The sequence below is a fragment of the Taudactylus pleione genome, unplaced genomic scaffold (assembly GCF_031769625.1).
Source record: "Taudactylus pleione unplaced genomic scaffold, aTauple2 ptg000372l, whole genome shotgun sequence".
Classification (NCBI taxonomy): Eukaryota; Metazoa; Chordata; class Amphibia; order Anura; family Myobatrachidae; genus Taudactylus; species Taudactylus pleione.
This window is the reverse complement of record NW_028284773.1, coordinates 6,818,355-6,835,508: the sequence shown is the minus strand read 5'-3', so window position 1 is coordinate 6,835,508 and position 17,154 is coordinate 6,818,355. Positions and strand designations below refer to the sequence as shown.

General features: G+C 42.1%; 1 protein-coding gene across 3 annotated transcripts in view; it reads right to left on the bottom strand.

The window, feature by feature from the left end:
* Positions 1-17,154, bottom strand: part of IL1RAP (interleukin 1 receptor accessory protein) — a 299,347-nt gene that overhangs the window by 56,772 nt on the left and 225,421 nt on the right. For all 3 annotated transcript variants that reach the window (XM_088444804.1, XM_088444805.1, XM_088444806.1), the window contains exon 4: positions 11,146-11,431. In XM_088444804.1, coding sequence (XP_088300930.1) covers positions 11,146-11,431 — 286 coding nt within the window. The remainder of the gene's footprint in view (positions 1-11,145; positions 11,432-17,154) is intronic.

Below are 17,154 nucleotides of genomic sequence, written 5' to 3'. Positions count from 1 at the left end.
TATTACCACAATATAATAGTAATGAGGAAGCCGAGAGATATTGAGCTGGTGTGGCAAAATTGGCCTGGAAATAACAATACAAGTATTAGGAAGATACAAGCAGTGTCATTGAAGCTTTCGTCTGTGGATCTTATCACCAGTGGTAACCCTTTGACGGTTGTTTTGGCTATTGGTTGGTGTAGCGAGTCATAGCATGGAGGTTGTGGGTCTGGTTCCTAATACGGCAGTATCTGTGTGGAGTGATATGTTCGCCCTGTGTTTGTGGGTGGTTCTCTCTGGGTGCTATGGTTTCCGCCCACAATCCAAAAACATACTGGTGGGTATGATAAAAATAAAATAAAACATAACCTTCGCGAATATGGGATTGTATATGTAATATAGGGGCCCATTTATTAATGATCGCATTTTGCAATGCGATCAGGGCATGCAGTACCGCCCATGATCGCATTGCAAAATGCGATCATACCGGACTAAATGTATGACCCGGCACATGCAGGGAGACGGGCTCCGAAAAGAGCCCGTCCCTGCGATGTGGTCGGAGCGCATTCTGGGCTGCTGCGCATGCGCAGTCCCGCGGACTGCACATGAGCGGCGCCCATTGCCGGCGGAGGCATCTGGAAGATCCCTCCGCCGGCTGAAATGCGGGTAAGTGCCCATAGGACACAGCAGCTAACACTATCTTCAGATAGCATTAGCTGCTGGGGTCAATATCGGGAATGCTTCGCATTCCCGATATTGATACATTTGGCAGCATCGCATCCCCCATAGCAACCTATGGGGGAGGCGGCTGCCGGCGGCAATGGAGGGATCGCAGCAGGTATCGGAGATACCTGCTGCGGTCCCTCCTTCATACATTCTGGGGATACTTATTATTTGAGGTAAACCCCCGAAAATAGGTGTTTCCGGGGAATTTACCTCAAATGCACTTTGATAAATGGGCCCCATAGACTGTAAGCTCCACTGGGGAATGTGAATGACCAAATATTTTCTGTACAGTGCTGCCGAATATACTTGCGATATATAAATAACGGTTAATAAATAAATTGTCAAATCACAATCACACTGTGAGGTTGATGAATACTTGCACAGGTGCATATTTCTTTATTTCTTTGTTTGAAAGATGATAGATTGTGCTAAAAATGTTGCCTATATAAAATATATTTCCTCAAGTACACTATATAGTTAACACTTGCATGAACCCTTAGTTAAAGCTGTATAAACACTGCAGCTCTTTTGGTAACTAGGTAAACTAGGATTAGAAATGGGCTCTATAAAATGGGCCACTAGTGAATGTGCTTTATTATACATCATAGATTGCTCATAGTACACTAGCCACCTATCAATAGGCTCTGTGTTATATAATAACTACCATGTAACGGTCTCTGTATTGTACACTAACCACCAGGCTTTGAGTTTTGTATTATATTGCTATGCCTTACAGCAAATGTTTGAATACATTTCATCTATTTTAGATCAAAAAAGACAAAACAAATAAAGAAAAACATTGTATCTACAGTATAAACAGGGTAAGGGCCTGGCAAATGCTGAATCAGCTGTCAAACACATTGTGCTCCCTTATGCATGCTCTCACCTCTCCCATCACTACAGATCGGATAGAAGAACACTCTGGCATGGACAGTCTGAGGGCTCCTGCCAGGTAATGGCCTTTATTGTACACTTGGCAACCACGCCAAATGAGCTCTGCATTATACTGTAGTTACAAGGCAATGAGCTCTGTATCATATGCTGTTTATTTGTAAAAGCACCATAGCGCTCTGCAGTGCTGGACAGTGGGGGAAAAAAGTCGTACATGCAGTAAAATAGACGAGGCTGAAGTTAGCTTCTTATTCACTTCTTATTCAAGCTCCAGCTACTTATTTATTTTCCAGCTTCTTATTCAGAACATGTTATATTAAAAAAAAAAATTTCATATAGAATCAATAAGCTTACATTGAATAAACAAAATATGGTATCTATTACACAAATTTCAATTGTATTTTGCTTGGAGCACAAAGCATTTGGGCATGAAATAGGGTGGTAAAGTGGGCACAGGGACCAGATTTTCTATATTTGAATAAGTAGCTGTAGTTGTGCATGGGCTAACTAGCCTTGGGCAACAAATTTGACACTTGGAATCCACAAAGGGGGGAATAAGAAGTGAATAAGAAGCTGGCCGAAAAAGAAGCAAACCTCAGCTTCGTGTAAAACAGGGAAATATAATGTAGACAAATAAATGCAGACATGAAAATAAGGATAGGGAGGGCTTTGCTCACGAAGAGCTTACATTCTAAGTGGAAAAGGACCCATTTTAAACAACAGGAGCAAGTGCGACTCAGAGTGGAGATTGGAAAAGCTGAAAGAAGGTGTTAGTGTGAGTAGCATAGGGAGCTGTGGGAGTGTCTGATCGGGTAATGTGGAACGTATGTGGCCAGGGGCGCCGAGGGGGGGGTACTATTTACCCGGGCCTGCTGGAGGGGCCCAAGTCCTGCGGCCCACCCCTTGCCCCTACTAGTTTAGGTTGGACAAGGAGAGAGAGGATTGACTACTGCTGAACCAGCCTCTCTCCCCAGCACACACGCTGCAGCAGCCTCTCCCCCTAGCACACACGCTGCAGCAGCTACTCTCCCCAGCACACACGCTGCACCAGCCACTCTCCCCAGCACACACGCTGCAGCAGCCACTCTCCCCAGCACACACGCTGCAGCAGCCTCTCCCCCAGCACACACGCTGCAGCAGCCACTCTCCCCAGCACACACGCTGCAGCAGCCTCTCCCCCAGCACACACGCTGCAGCAGCCACTCTCTCCAGCACACATGATGCAGCAGCCACTCTCCCCAGCACACACGCTGCAGCAGCCACTCTCCCCAGCACACATGCTGCAGCAGCCACTCTCCCCAGCACACACGCTGCAGCAGCCTCTCCCCCAGCACACACGCTGCAGCAGCCACTCTCCCCAGCACACATGCTGCAGCAGCCACTCTCCCCAGCACACACGCTGCAGCAGCTACTCTCCCCAGCACACACGCTGCAGCAGCCTCTCCCCCAGCACACACGCTGCAGCAGCCACTCTCCCCAGCACACACGCTGCAGCAGCTACTCTCCCCAGCACACACGCTGCAGCAGCCTCTCCCCCAGCACACACGCTGCAGCAGCCACTCTCCCCAGCACACATGCTGCAGCAGCCACTCTCCCCAGTACACACGCTGCAGCAGCTACTCTCCCCAGCACACACGCTGCAGCAGCCACTCTCCCCAGCACACACGCTGCAGCAGCCTCTCCCCCAGCACACACGCTGCAGCAGCCACTCTCCCCAGCACACAGGCTGCAGCAGCCACTCTCCCCAGCACACACGCTGCAGCAGTCAGTTCTCTCTCTCCCCAGCACACACGCTGCAGCAGTCAGTTCTCTCTCTCCCCAGCACACACGCTGCAGCAGTCAGTTCTCTCTCTCCCCAGCACACACGCTGCAGCAGTCAGCTCTCTCTCTCCGCAGCCACGAAGATGTTACATTGTTTATTTTTTGTAAGGAGGGGGTCTGGCCACACTTTCTTGGGTTGGCCATGTCCCTCCCTGCACAGAGCTGTCGGTAGCCCTGTATGTGGGCATGAGAGCTGGTTACCAGAGATGATTTGAGGTTGATGAAGGGGTGATGTTGAGGGCTTTGTAGGTAAGGATTACACAGGAAGCCGGTGAAGGGATTTGCAAAGTTGTGCAGCAGATGTTTAGGTAAAAGAGAGGAAGATCAATTTTGTGGTGGCATTTAAGGTGGATTTAAGTGGTATAGATGGGTGAGGGGCATGCCAGATTGGAGGAGACTGCGGAAGTCCAAGTAAAAGATAAGAGAGGTGTTTAGTCTTAAAAACACATTATAGTTGGCAGGTAATATTGAAATGTTTGCATACATGACAGAAATATTAGCATATTATACTAGTTACTGGATATAGTTTATTTTTTTATACTTGACAAAAGATATTGGTCAGCATATAGAAGCTCATAAATATTGGAAGCAGATATTAAATTTGGAATTTGTGCAATTGGTGGTTTGCCAGGTACATGATCGCTCCACAATGGAACCGAGACCATTGTCCAGCATTCTCGTGTAAAAGACTCAACCATGATTTCTGCCCCGGCTTTAATAAATATGGGCAGGTTTATTTTGTATTTTAATCACATGGTCATGTCACCAGGCTTGTGTTATATGAGGTGTGGCTATTAAATAAAGCTTTGCAAGTTTCACCCCTCTCGCACAGGGAGCCTGATTCAGAGATGTACATTCATCCGATGATGAACGTTCATCTCCGATGTTCCCGGGTCTGCGTCGGCGGGGTCTTGGACATTTCTATTCACATATAGCAAAAACCTGGGCCGATGCGCATTCACGGCATAAAACCCGAGTTTTTGCTGCATGTGTGAAAGGGGTATTACTGAGGTAAAGAAGTAAACGACTGAGCTGTTGAGACAGCTGACAGAAAATGAGCTACAGCATGGCTTTGGCCAATAAAACAAATAGAATGCAGCAGTGTGTGGATGCAGAAGGGGAGTACATAGAAGGGGTTAAAATGTACCTACTGTAATATAATTAAACATAAATTATAGCATCAGTCTCATTATTAATTGCCATATCTCGTATATTAGACAGCTGACAGAACTTTTATACAAGTTATCAAAGCATGAGCACTGTATTGTACACTAGCCACCAAAGAAAGTGGTCTATATTGGAAGAGAGTTAGAAGAATGGGCTATAAGGTCACTGTATTGGTATATTGCGAGGTTTCACTGCTTCAGATGTTACATATGGTTACTTGGGAATGTTAAATAGGTAGGGAATGGGAATATTTGTATTTGCTCCCCAAGCTTAGAATAGTCACCTAATCGGTGCCTATGCTGGTCCCGGCATACACCTTAAAAGACACTCCCTGCACAGAGCTGTCGGTAGCCCTGTATGTGGGCATGAGAGCTGGTTACCAGAGATGATTTGAGGTTGATGAAGGGGTGATGTTGAGGGCTTTGTAGGTAAGGATTACACAGGAAGCCGGTGAAGGGATTTGCAAAGTTGTGCAGCAGATGTTTAGGTAAAAGAGAGGAAGATCAATTTTGTGGTGGCATTTAAGGTGGATTTAAGTGGTATAGATGGGTGAGGGGCATGCCAGATTGGAGGAGACTGCGGAAGTCCAAGTAAAAGATAAGAGAGGTGTTTAGTCTTAAAAACACATTATAGTTGGCAGGTAATATTGAAATGTTTGCATACATGACAGAAATATTAGCATATTATACTAGTTACTGGATATAGTTTATTTTTTTATACTTGACAAAAGATATTGGTCAGCATATGGAAGCTCATAAATATTGGAAGCAGATCTTAAATTTGGAATTTGTGCAATTGGTGGTTTGCCAGGTACATGATCACTCCACAATGGAACCGAGACCATTGTCCAGCATTCTCGTGTAAAAGACTCAACCATGATTTCTGCCCCGGCTTTAATAAATATGGGCAGGTTTATTTTGTATTTTAATCACATGGTCATGTCACCAGGCTTGTGTTATATGAGGTGTGGCTATTAAATAAAGCTTTGCAAGTTTCACCCCTCTCGCACAGGGAGCCTGATTCAGAGATGTACATTCATCCGATGATGACCGTTCATCTCCGATGTTTCCGGGTCTGCGTCGGCGGGGTCTTGGACATTTCTATTCACATATAGCAAAAACCTGGGCCGATGCGCATTCACGGCATAAAACCCGAGTTTTTGCTGCATGTGTGAAAGGGGTATTACTGAGGTAAAGAAGTAAACGACTGAGCTGTTGAGACAGCTGACAGAAAATGAGCTACAGCATGGCTTTGGCCAATAAAACAAATAGAATGCAGCAGTGTGTGGATGCAGAAGGGGAGTACATAGAAGGGGTTAAAATGTACCTACTGTAATATAATTAAACATAAATTATAGCATCAGTCTCATTATTAATTGCCATATCTCGTATATTAGACAGCTGACAGAACTTTTATACAAGTTATCAAAGCATGAGCACTGTATTGTACACTAGCCACCAAAGAAAGTGGTCTATATTGGAAGAGAGTTAGAAGAATGGGCTATAAGGTCACTGTATTGGTATATTGCGAGGTTTCACTGCTTCAGATGTTACATATGGTTACTTGGGAATGTTAAATAGGTAGGGAATGGGAATATTTGTATTTGCTCCCCAAGCTTAGAATAGTCACCTAATCGGTGCCTATGCTGGTCCCGGCATACACCTTAAAAGACACTCCCTGCACAGAGCTGTCGGTAGCCCTGTATGTGGGCATGAGAGCTGGTTACCAGAGATGATTTGAGGTTGATGAAGGGGTGATGTTGAGGGCTTTGTAGGTAAGGATTACACAGGAAGCCGGTGAAGGGATTTGCAAAGTTGTGCAGCAGATGTTTAGGTAAAAGAGAGGAAGATCAATTTTGTGGTGGCATTTAAGGTGGATTTAAGTGGTATAGATGGGTGAGGGGCATGCCAGATTGGAGGAGACTGCGGAAGTCCAAGTAAAAGATAAGAGAGGTGTTTAGTCTTAAAAACACATTATAGTTGGCAGGTAATATTGAAATGTTTGCATACATGACAGAAATATTAGCATATTATACTAGTTACTGGATATAGTTTATTTTTTTATACTTGACAAAAGATATTGGTCAGCATATGGAAGCTCATAAATATTGGAAGCAGATCTTAAATTTGGAATTTGTGCAATTGGTGGTTTGCCAGGTACATGATCACTCCACAATGGAACCGAGACCATTGTCCAGCATTCTCGTGTAAAAGACTCAACCATGATTTCTGCCCCGGCTTTAATAAATATGGGCAGGTTTATTTTGTATTTTAATCACATGGTCATGTCACCAGGCTTGTGTTATATGAGGTGTGGCTATTAAATAAAGCTTTGCAAGTTTCACCCCTCTCGCACAGGGAGCCTGATTCAGAGATGTACATTCATCCGATGATGACCGTTCATCTCCGATGTTTCCGGGTCTGCGTCGGCGGGGTCTTGGACATTTCTATTCACATATAGCAAAAACCTGGGCCGATGCGCATTCACGGCATAAAACCCGAGTTTTTGCTGCATGTGTGAAAGGGGTATTACTGAGGTAAAGAAGTAAACGACTGAGCTGTTGAGACAGCTGACAGAAAATGAGCTACAGCATGGCTTTGGCCAATAAAACAAATAGAATGCAGCAGTGTGTGGATGCAGAAGGGGAGTACATAGAAGGGGTTAAAATGTACCTACTGTAATATAATTAAACATAAATTATAGCATCAGTCTCATTATTAATTGCCATATCTCGTATATTAGACAGCTGACAGAACTTTTATACAAGTTATCAAAGCATGAGCACTGTATTGTACACTAGCCACCAAAGAAAGTGGTCTATATTGGAAGAGAGTTAGAAGAATGGGCTATAAGGTCACTGTATTGGTATATTGCGAGGTTTCACTGCTTCAGATGTTACATATGGTTACTTGGGAATGTTAAATAGGTAGGGAATGGGAATATTTGTATTTGCTCCCCAAGCTTAGAATAGTCACCTAATCGGTGCCTATGCTGGTCCCGGCATACACCTTAAAAGACACTCAAATTCTGACAGAAGTGGAGGCAGAAAGAACTCGAGGATAACATGCATGTGGTAAGTTTGTATGCATGTGTGTGGGGGCTTGGTTGATGTTAAAAGCACAATACAAAATACAGATGGGGTGGAGCAGAACAGTATAGAACATGCAAATGGGGAGAGAGAGCACAAAACAAAAACCTAGAATGGGGGGGTACACTATAAGACACTGATGAGAGGAAGGACACAATACAAACCATTTTTGTTGTATTTGGGGGGTATAGAACATAATACAATACAATATAATTTTTTTCTTCCATAAATCTCTCCTGCATACTTTCATTTATATATCCTGCAAGTTTCACTGAAATCCGATTTTATGCCGGGTACACACCAGAACATCATCTGCACGATTTGTCGTTTCTGGGAAACTCGGAACGACATATCGTGCATGTCGTTCAGTATGTGCCCTCAATTGCGCGCTCCTACAGGTTGTACACAATATCTTCTGTTTGGCCATGCTGCACTGTCAAACAGAAGATATCGTGAATGATGCCATGCTGCCAATTGCAGCATGGCATTGTACATTATGCCGTTGTACTACTACTGCATCATGCAGTGTGTACGCACAGTGCGATATGTCGGCCGATCGTCCGGGAACTAATTTTTCTGATGTATACCCGGCCTAACACCCAAAATAAAGATTGCAAAATTCCCAGGTGTTTCCCATGTGCCCTTATATACACCGATTAGCCATAACATTAAAATCACTGACAGGTGAAGGGAACAACATGTGAATTGATTATCTTGTAACAAATGCACCTGTCTGGGTGGGATATATTATGCAGCAAATGAAGAGTCAGTTGTTGAAGTTGATGTGTTGGAAGTAGGAAATAAGGGCAAGCGTATGGATCTGAGCGACAAATTGTGATGTCCAGACGACTGGGTCTGAGCATATACAAAACCGTTTGGATATGCAGGCTCATATATGGGGAGCTAAGGCTAGCCTGTCTGACCCTATCCCACAGAAGAGCTACTGTACTGTAGTACAAATTGTTAATGCTCGCTATGAAAGAAAGGTGTTAGAACACACAGTACATCGCAACTTGCTGTGTATGGTGCTGAGTAGCTGCACATCAGTCAGAGCGCCCATGCTGACCCCTGTCCACCAGTGCAAGTGCCTACAATGGGCATTTGAGCGTCAGAACGGGACCATGGAGCAATGGAAGAAGGTGGCCTGGTCTGATGAATCATGTTTTCTTTTACATCATGTGGACAGCCCAGGTGCGCGTGTGTCATTTACCTGGGGAAGTTATGCACCATGATGCACTATGGGAAAAAGTCAAGTCGGCAGATGCAATAATATACTCTGGGCAATGTTCATCTGGGAGACTTTGGATCCTGGCATTCATGCGGACGTCACTTTGACACGTACCGCCTATCTAAACATTGTTGCAGACCAATTACACACCTACATGGCAACAGTATTCCCCAAACTTTTTTTTTTTTGCATAATATGGTATCACTACTTAAATACTAATTATTAGGTTTTAGTGGACTTTTTAACAATTTAGGAAATCAATAATAAGCAGCATTATCTGCTCACTATTAGCGACCATGATCCTGAATGTTGGTATGCAGGGCGTGATTCAGAGTTGCGCGCAATGCTGTCACTGCTGTGAACCCGTACGCAGCAGACATGCAAAAATATGCTAATGACTTAGCTGCCATCTTGTGCACAGAGATGGCCACCTCCGGCGTTTCACATCAGCCGCTTACGTACAAAAGATGAAACATCAGTTGCACATCAAACCTCTGAGCAACCTATGCTGTCTCAGAATGTCTAGCTCACCTAAGACAACAGGGCCTTTTCAGCTGCATACATTTTCGTGGAGGCTCACTAGGCCACACTCAGAGAACAGTTCTGACACACCTGCATTTTGTAGCCACTCCCTCTTACCTCCCCCAAAATGCTATTTACCTGTCACTCACTTCCTGAATAAATCCACACTGCAATCACCACCTCAAACCCATTGCGCAGGTGCGCAGATTAGCTTTGGTGCATGCGCAGTAGCCAAAAATCGATCCACTGTGTCCGACCTAGACACTGCGTCCCACTTTGAATAAGGCCCACAGTGCATAACCCATCCTCCATGGCAAGACAAATCTCCTGCCCTATATTACATAAACCTCCTAGTTCACCGTCAGATAATCTGAAACATAATGTTTTCTTAAACATTTGAAGTTGTACCAGATGTGCCGTAACATCATCTCACATATTCTTAATTAGTGAAACATTTAAACAAAAGGAATATATTTAGCCTCATTTTTAGGGCTGTATCATTCAAATAAATTGTAGTAATAATAATTAAAAATAGTACAAAATATTGCTCTACAGTAGTTTGCTCACATTATGGATTGGTGCACTGCATTTTAATGCTGCAAACACACAGAACTGTGCATCTGCAGGATTTTACATTATATTTCTAAAGGGAAGATTAAAGCTATAAATTGCACTGCAATGCTGCAAAATGATAGTTCACTTAGGAATTGCTTTGTGATCTCCTGGATCCAGAATGCCGTACACCAGGTTAGGGAGTCACAGTTTAGGATGCAGCTTTACTACTATTGCAGAGGAGGAAATAATTATAGAGGCTCAGATTTACTAACTTGTGATTTAAGGTCAAATGTATCAACACCTTTAGAATATACATTTCTCATCCTAGCCTGTCCAGAACTAGGCCTGTGATTTAGATGAAATACTGTATCATGATTTATTGGAGAATAAAAAAAAAAAAGGCATGCTAGTCTTAGAACTGTTACCATGAGCATACTAATTAATTCTTTTGGAACCCATTGCAATATTAATAAGTCTGAAACTTGATAATTAAATTTGAGAAATTCTGTTTCATAGAATCTTAAGTAAAAAAAATAATGGAGGAGATGATCACAAATTAATATGGAACACAACCCAAAAGGAGGTGGCCAAATGGTCATGCTGCAAGTATATCAAATGGCTGCTGCATAGTAGTTGCACCAAAAGGGTGCTGCACTGTGTCCTGGTTAAACATAGTATGTTAATGTAATGAAAGTTTTCAGCATTGCATGTGCCTACTTTGTCTCACAAAGTGGCAGCAAGGTCAGCTATAAGGACATTTTCTCTTGCGGTAATACTGAAACTCAGGACAGTCTCTTCTGGAAAATCAAAAGAGAGAGGATGAAGTTAAAAAGGTGGGTGCTGTGGTTGTATAATTTCATATAAACATTATCATAATGTAATTAGTCACTGCAAGTTGTAGTTCTGGCCGTAACAGCATATTGTTTTAAGAAAGGGTTAGATGCTGTTTTAGCAGTCTGATCCTAACATACGATATATTCTACCACAAATTATTTACTATAAATGTATAGCTAAAATTTTTACAAGCCAAAATAAATAGTACTTTAGGTGGTACATAATGTTTGTATAAAACTCCCCCTCCCCCAAATAATGTAATCCGTTACTTAGCCTTTTTAGCAAACACATGCCTATTGTCTGTATACTGACATATATCCATAGGACAACTTACCTCAACATGCAGGTGTAATTCCCTGTGTCATTGAGAATAATTGGCCGAAACCAGAGTATGTCCTTATCTTTGCTGATCCTGTTATCTGGAAGACGGATGTTTATTGGCTCTTCAAGATCCTTCCCTTGACCAGTCCAATACCACATTAAGGTAAGGCCTGCTGAATGTGCTGTACTATAATTATGCTTCAGGTAGTCCTCAAAAAGAGGGCATCTTATGCAGACAGGTTCTCCATCATAAGCTTGGGTCAGCTTCCTGCTGTCTAACCCCCAGTCATCACACCGCTCTAGAAAACAAATGAATGATTCTGTAAGTATTCTATTTCTCTCATTCTTCTACAAAATTCTACATGCACATGAATTTTAAGCAAATAAAGCTGTAGGTAAGTGTCCTTATACACCTATCCCTTTTGTGCCATCGCCTGGCACTATTCCTGTGCTGCGCACTACTTCCTCAACTTTCCTACTTTTTTTCTGTCACCTCAATTTGAGGATTATTCTTTTATAGCAAAGAAAATTGGTATACAATTGCAGATCAAATTATAATGCTGCATGGTGAGGGTCATTCGTATCAGATCTGCTCTGTGCCTGTTTAACCTGGATTGTGTACTTTTTTCTCAACTTTGCTTTTTCCTTCATTGTGCTACTTTTTCCAGGTGCCTGATTCAGAGATGGACACAATGCCGATATTTGGGCAATTGAGAGATATGGATGCTCTGCGCATGAGTCAAACTGTATGTGTCAAGTTTCATTACAGTAGATGCTCGCAGTGAAGATCTAGTCACAAAGTAAGTGACGGGCAGGGACCGTTTGTTGGCAACAACAGGGGGGGGGACGACTAAAATGCAGTCACATCGTAAATATTTTCGGAGTGCCTCAGCCTGCGACTGTGATCCCGTACGCAATAAAAAAAGACTCCAGCGCCTCAATTCATGCGGCCATCCTGCGCAACCATAGGGTTACTCAGAAGGCCTGATCTGCGACCTATACTGCGTTTTTGTACAGTCGCTTGGATCTGCGTAGTTGCCAGTGGGCGTCTCAATACAAAAATCCTAGGAGCAGTGACATTTGCATATTTCACAGAGTCGCTGCGTACGAATTCCGCAGTAGCGGCATTAGCGTATATCTCTGAATCAGGCAAATAGTGTACTACAGATGTGTCCTTTCTCATCTAGCCTCAAAATGCCATGCAGCGTGACATGCCTGGCGGAAGTGATTCGCCAGGTCCTGTGTTAGCTTCAGGTGTCTTTTTTGCAGAAAATGCATCTTAGTCACAATGTGATGCGACTAGGACGCACCTGGAGACTGTGTTGAATAATTTGCTATGTGACACTTTTGTATCTGTGTGCACCGGAGACTGAATACAGAATTTGATTGGGAAAAAAGCTGCAGCTGTTGCATCGTAGCACTTCGTAAGCTGATTCAGAGACTCAGTCGCACACAGATATACAAGCGTCACATATCAAATTAATCAGGCAAAAAAGACGCCCGGTGCTAGCAGAGTCTCAAGGGGCCAGGCACGCCAAGAGGGGCTGTTTTGCGCGACTGCAGCAAAGACGAGTGAGGACACATCTGTAGGTACTTAGGATTAGTGTTTTGGCATGGCTACATAGTAAAGTCTGTGGTGTGATAAACTGGGCTATTTGGTGAGATCTGAGGATACTGTAGGCGGACACATATGTATTATTGTAATGTGCACAAGATATACCAAAAACACATGAAGTTCACTGATAGTCACTGATAAAATACCACGCTTCTACAGTAGTGTGAATGTGATAGCTTTCAGTGAATTTCAAATAATTTAAATACACAGACAAAACAATTGCATTTGAAGATAAAATATTTGATGATAAAATATTTGATGTAAATACACTTAGAAATATGCTACCCCAATAAGCAATATTTGTATGTTATTATAATTTATTAAGAACTTATTTTTATATTTATACACACAGTGTAATGACTCAGCAGCATTGCATAAGATGCTGCAATTGTTGCTTGATCATCACAAAGCTGTAATTACAAACCATGATTCATTCGCAGAATGATTAGTGGACCTACTTTGAAAAGGGCATCATCTGCTCTATACAATGACACATGCTTAAAAGCAGAGTATAACACAGGATATCTAGATGATCAGTAGACGGTAGAGTATGTACACTTGAAGGATTTCCTGATTTTGGAGGACACAGCAGTTTTTTGGTTTTCATATACAGTAGTGCGGGTGGAGAACCTGGCGCAGGTGCTCTGAGTGCTGATGGTAGTGAAGGGCACGGTCTGGCATCTTCAAGCACTGCAGCATAGGAGTGGGGGACAGCAACTACAGGCTCGCAGGTGGCCTGGAGCAAATGATTACATGATTGTCCACCTGATTGTGTCACGTGGCATCCCGCTCCCTTCTTGTTGGCTGCTGCTGTCAGGTAATGGTCATGTGGGTGTCTTCTAATGATGCCACATGATGCTGCCTTTCACAGTGAGCCGAGGTGGCAGAGCTGGGATGTGAGGAGCAGCCGTTTTAACGTTCTTTATATAATTGAAGCTATGCCAGTGACAGCTTGATTACCAAAACAACTCAGGAGTGAACTGTGATTCACGGATAGCTTACTGCTTTGTGTACTGTATGAAGGTTCCAAATAAATGTATATGTGTGCTGAATTTGATTGGAAATCCAATGGGGGAGTGGGGAGTGTTAGGAGATATAGTGTAATACAAAAGAGGGGAGAGAAAAGGACATAATACAATGGAGGGTGGGGGCAAATAGCATTGTCTTACCAAATATTAAAGGAGAGTATACAGCATAAAACAAAATAGGGGTGGATGCTGCATAATACAAAAGAGGGAAGGGGGAGGGAAGGGTATAGAGAATATTACATAATAGCAACCGGGGTAGGAAGAAAGAACAGCACATAATACAAACTAAAGGAAATGAGGGAATGTTACATAATACAAACCAGAGGTAAAGAATACTACATTATTCAAAATGGGGGGCATGTGGATAAGTGTGATGGCATACTAGGTGTATGTGGCAGGATCTTGTTGCATACAAGTTGCAAGTGGAGAGGTCTCTCGGCATAAAAGGGGCATGTGGAGGAGTTTGGTGGCATAAAAAGGGTCATGTAGAAAAGTTTGGTGACATAAAATAGGCATGTGAATGAATCTGATGGCATAAAAGGGGCATGTGGGTATGTAAAAGTGCAACTTATATCTGTTATAATCTCTATATAGATGTATCACTCATTTTTTTAAACTGATTAAACAATAAATTGTCCATTTATTATACAGTAGAAGAGGATCTCCATTTATGATTTGTTTTTCCACTTCAAGTTAACCTAACATGCTAGCCACGTCCCCTTTTTCAAAATGCAATAGTACGGGGAAGGGGCTCACCACTGCTTAGGCATTCTTCAAGTGCCTTGGCTTCATGCTACACCTCTGCTCATATATACCGCAGAGTTTCACTACCCTGAGAATGGCTGAATTGAGAACACACGTACTTTTCCAACCTAAATCATAGCAAGACCTTTGCTCAGCCAAATGTGCAAATGCTTCACAATCTTCATAAATAATTGCCACTTGAATAATGCCTCCTTACTTTCAGGAGATATATGAAACACTGGCATAGATATATGAAGAGCTGACAGAGTTATTGCCTCACTCTCGAGCTGTCATGCATACAATCTAACACAGACGCCAAGAGCTATTACTCATTGGTAAATTCCTCCTTTGACATACTGCAATATAAACACTAAGGTGATTGAAGTTATTATAGCCCCCTATCCTCACAATAAGTATATTTCATCACTGTGATATGGAAAACAAAATTGCCTGAATTATCAACAGAATAATGAAGGAGGCAGCTGACCGTCACTCAAGTGCCCTGGTAGTACTGGCTGGAGCGGTAACAGCAGGTTTCCATTTCACTGCCCCAGTTTCCACAGTTGTGCACATATGCAATGGTACTGAAAGCTGAAACCCCATATTTCAGTTCCTGTAGCAATGATTTAAAAAGAAATACATAATGTATTAAAAGATATTTTATTTATTTTACTAGTTAATATTGTGACACATTAAAGCTTTAAAAGAAATTTATGCTAAGAATAAAGCATTTTTTTATTACTTCTGTTTTGTAAAATGGTGTTAATAGGACAAGTATTTACAGTGTACTTGATAAATAGACTTCCCCAAGCCAAGAAATGAGTTCAAATTTATTGGCTGAGAAGACAATGACACTGGTATAATTGTCAAGCTCATCAAGACACTGGATGGAGGCACAGACATCCTACTGTCAGGAAAGAAGTGCTGCAAGATTAGGTGAAGGTGATCGCTACGGACAATTAAGCAACAATTACTTTTGACCCTACCGTCTAAAGCCGAGTACACACTTAAAGGATGAAACGGCCGACCAGTTGTCGCGCTGATCGAGCAGCCAATTAGGTAAGCTATACACACTTACCAATCGGCTGCTCGAAATGTCTGATCATACATCGCAACTGGGGGGCATTTAAATTTGCTGACCCAGTTGCGAAGTCAGTGTCGGCAGTCAGTGTAGCCAGTATATAGGCGGTCGGCGGTTCGTCCGTACACGCTTCCAGACGTACCGATAGATCTGTAAGATATATTGTCATCGTCTGTGCTGCAGGGTCGACCTGATAGGTCTGTAAACAAATATGTAAAAAAGCAGCAGACGAAATCTTTTCCTGACTGTTAGCAGAATGATGTCTTGGGACTGGGAATTATTACATTCTACTGTGCCACATTGACAGGTTTCCATTATCCAAATGTCACATACCGAGGACTGTGACACTAAAGCGCTGCTAATCCTCTGGGCGTCAAATTTAAACCATTTGCTTAATCTGTAGCACAGTTACACAATTATTAAATGGATAGCCTGGATGTCAATGACAAAGCTAATGATCGCATACATGTCGCTTTGCTTCTCTAGGTGCTATTTCTTACACTTAAAGATGTGCAGTGACATATAACCTTGTAAAAACAGTTTAATCCATTGCAAGAACTCCTTCTCAAGATTTTGCTAGATAAACCCGGTAAATAATTTCACCAAAGTCCCTTTAGTAGATATAGAGAAGCCCTAACTCAGATGAGAACACCTGTGTTCACTGGAGAAAGGGCTCATCTCCCATTAATACATAGACCACAATGTAATTATACTTCCATCCATTCTTTAAATGAACAATACTATGGAGACGTCATTCTAGTAAAATGCCTGCTGAATCTGTCTCTGTAATCTCTCTCTACTGAAAAATGAATGTCACATGCACAAGAGAAGATACCATATATTTTTTTACTAAAAACTATAACCAAAATGTTTTTTATCAATGTTGGGTACAGTAAAAAGTAGGTAAAAAGCTTTCATCATTCTTAAACTTTTGCTAGTGTAAAAACTGTAAGGAACTTTTGAGATCATTTTCTATTCCATCCTTAAATATAACATAAGTACAGGTTGAGTCTCCCATATCCAAAATGCTTGGGACCAAGGGTATTTTGGATATGGGAATATTCCGTATTTTGGAATAATTGCATACCATATTGAAATGTCTTAGGAATAGGGCCCAAATCTAAACCGAGAATGCATTTATGGTTTATATACACCTTATACACACAGCCGGAAGATAATTTTATACAATATTTGCAATAATTTTGTGGCTCAAACAAAGTTTGTGTAGATACATGAAATTCATTTATATGTCATATACACCTTATACACACAACCTATAGGTCATTTTATACTTTATTTTTTATAATTTTGTGCCTTAAACAAAGTTTGTGTACATTGAACAATCAAAAATCAAAGGTTTCACTATCTCAGTCATGCTAAAAATATTTCGTATATTTGGATATGGGAGACTCAACCTGTACTTAAATGTAAAGTTCTGGTCAACCTTATTGGCCTTCTTTACTTTTCAGTACAACCTATATAATATATTCAGAAATAAATGGAAATGCACCAACTTCGTATCATCAGAACATTTTAATAGGATGTCCAAAAACT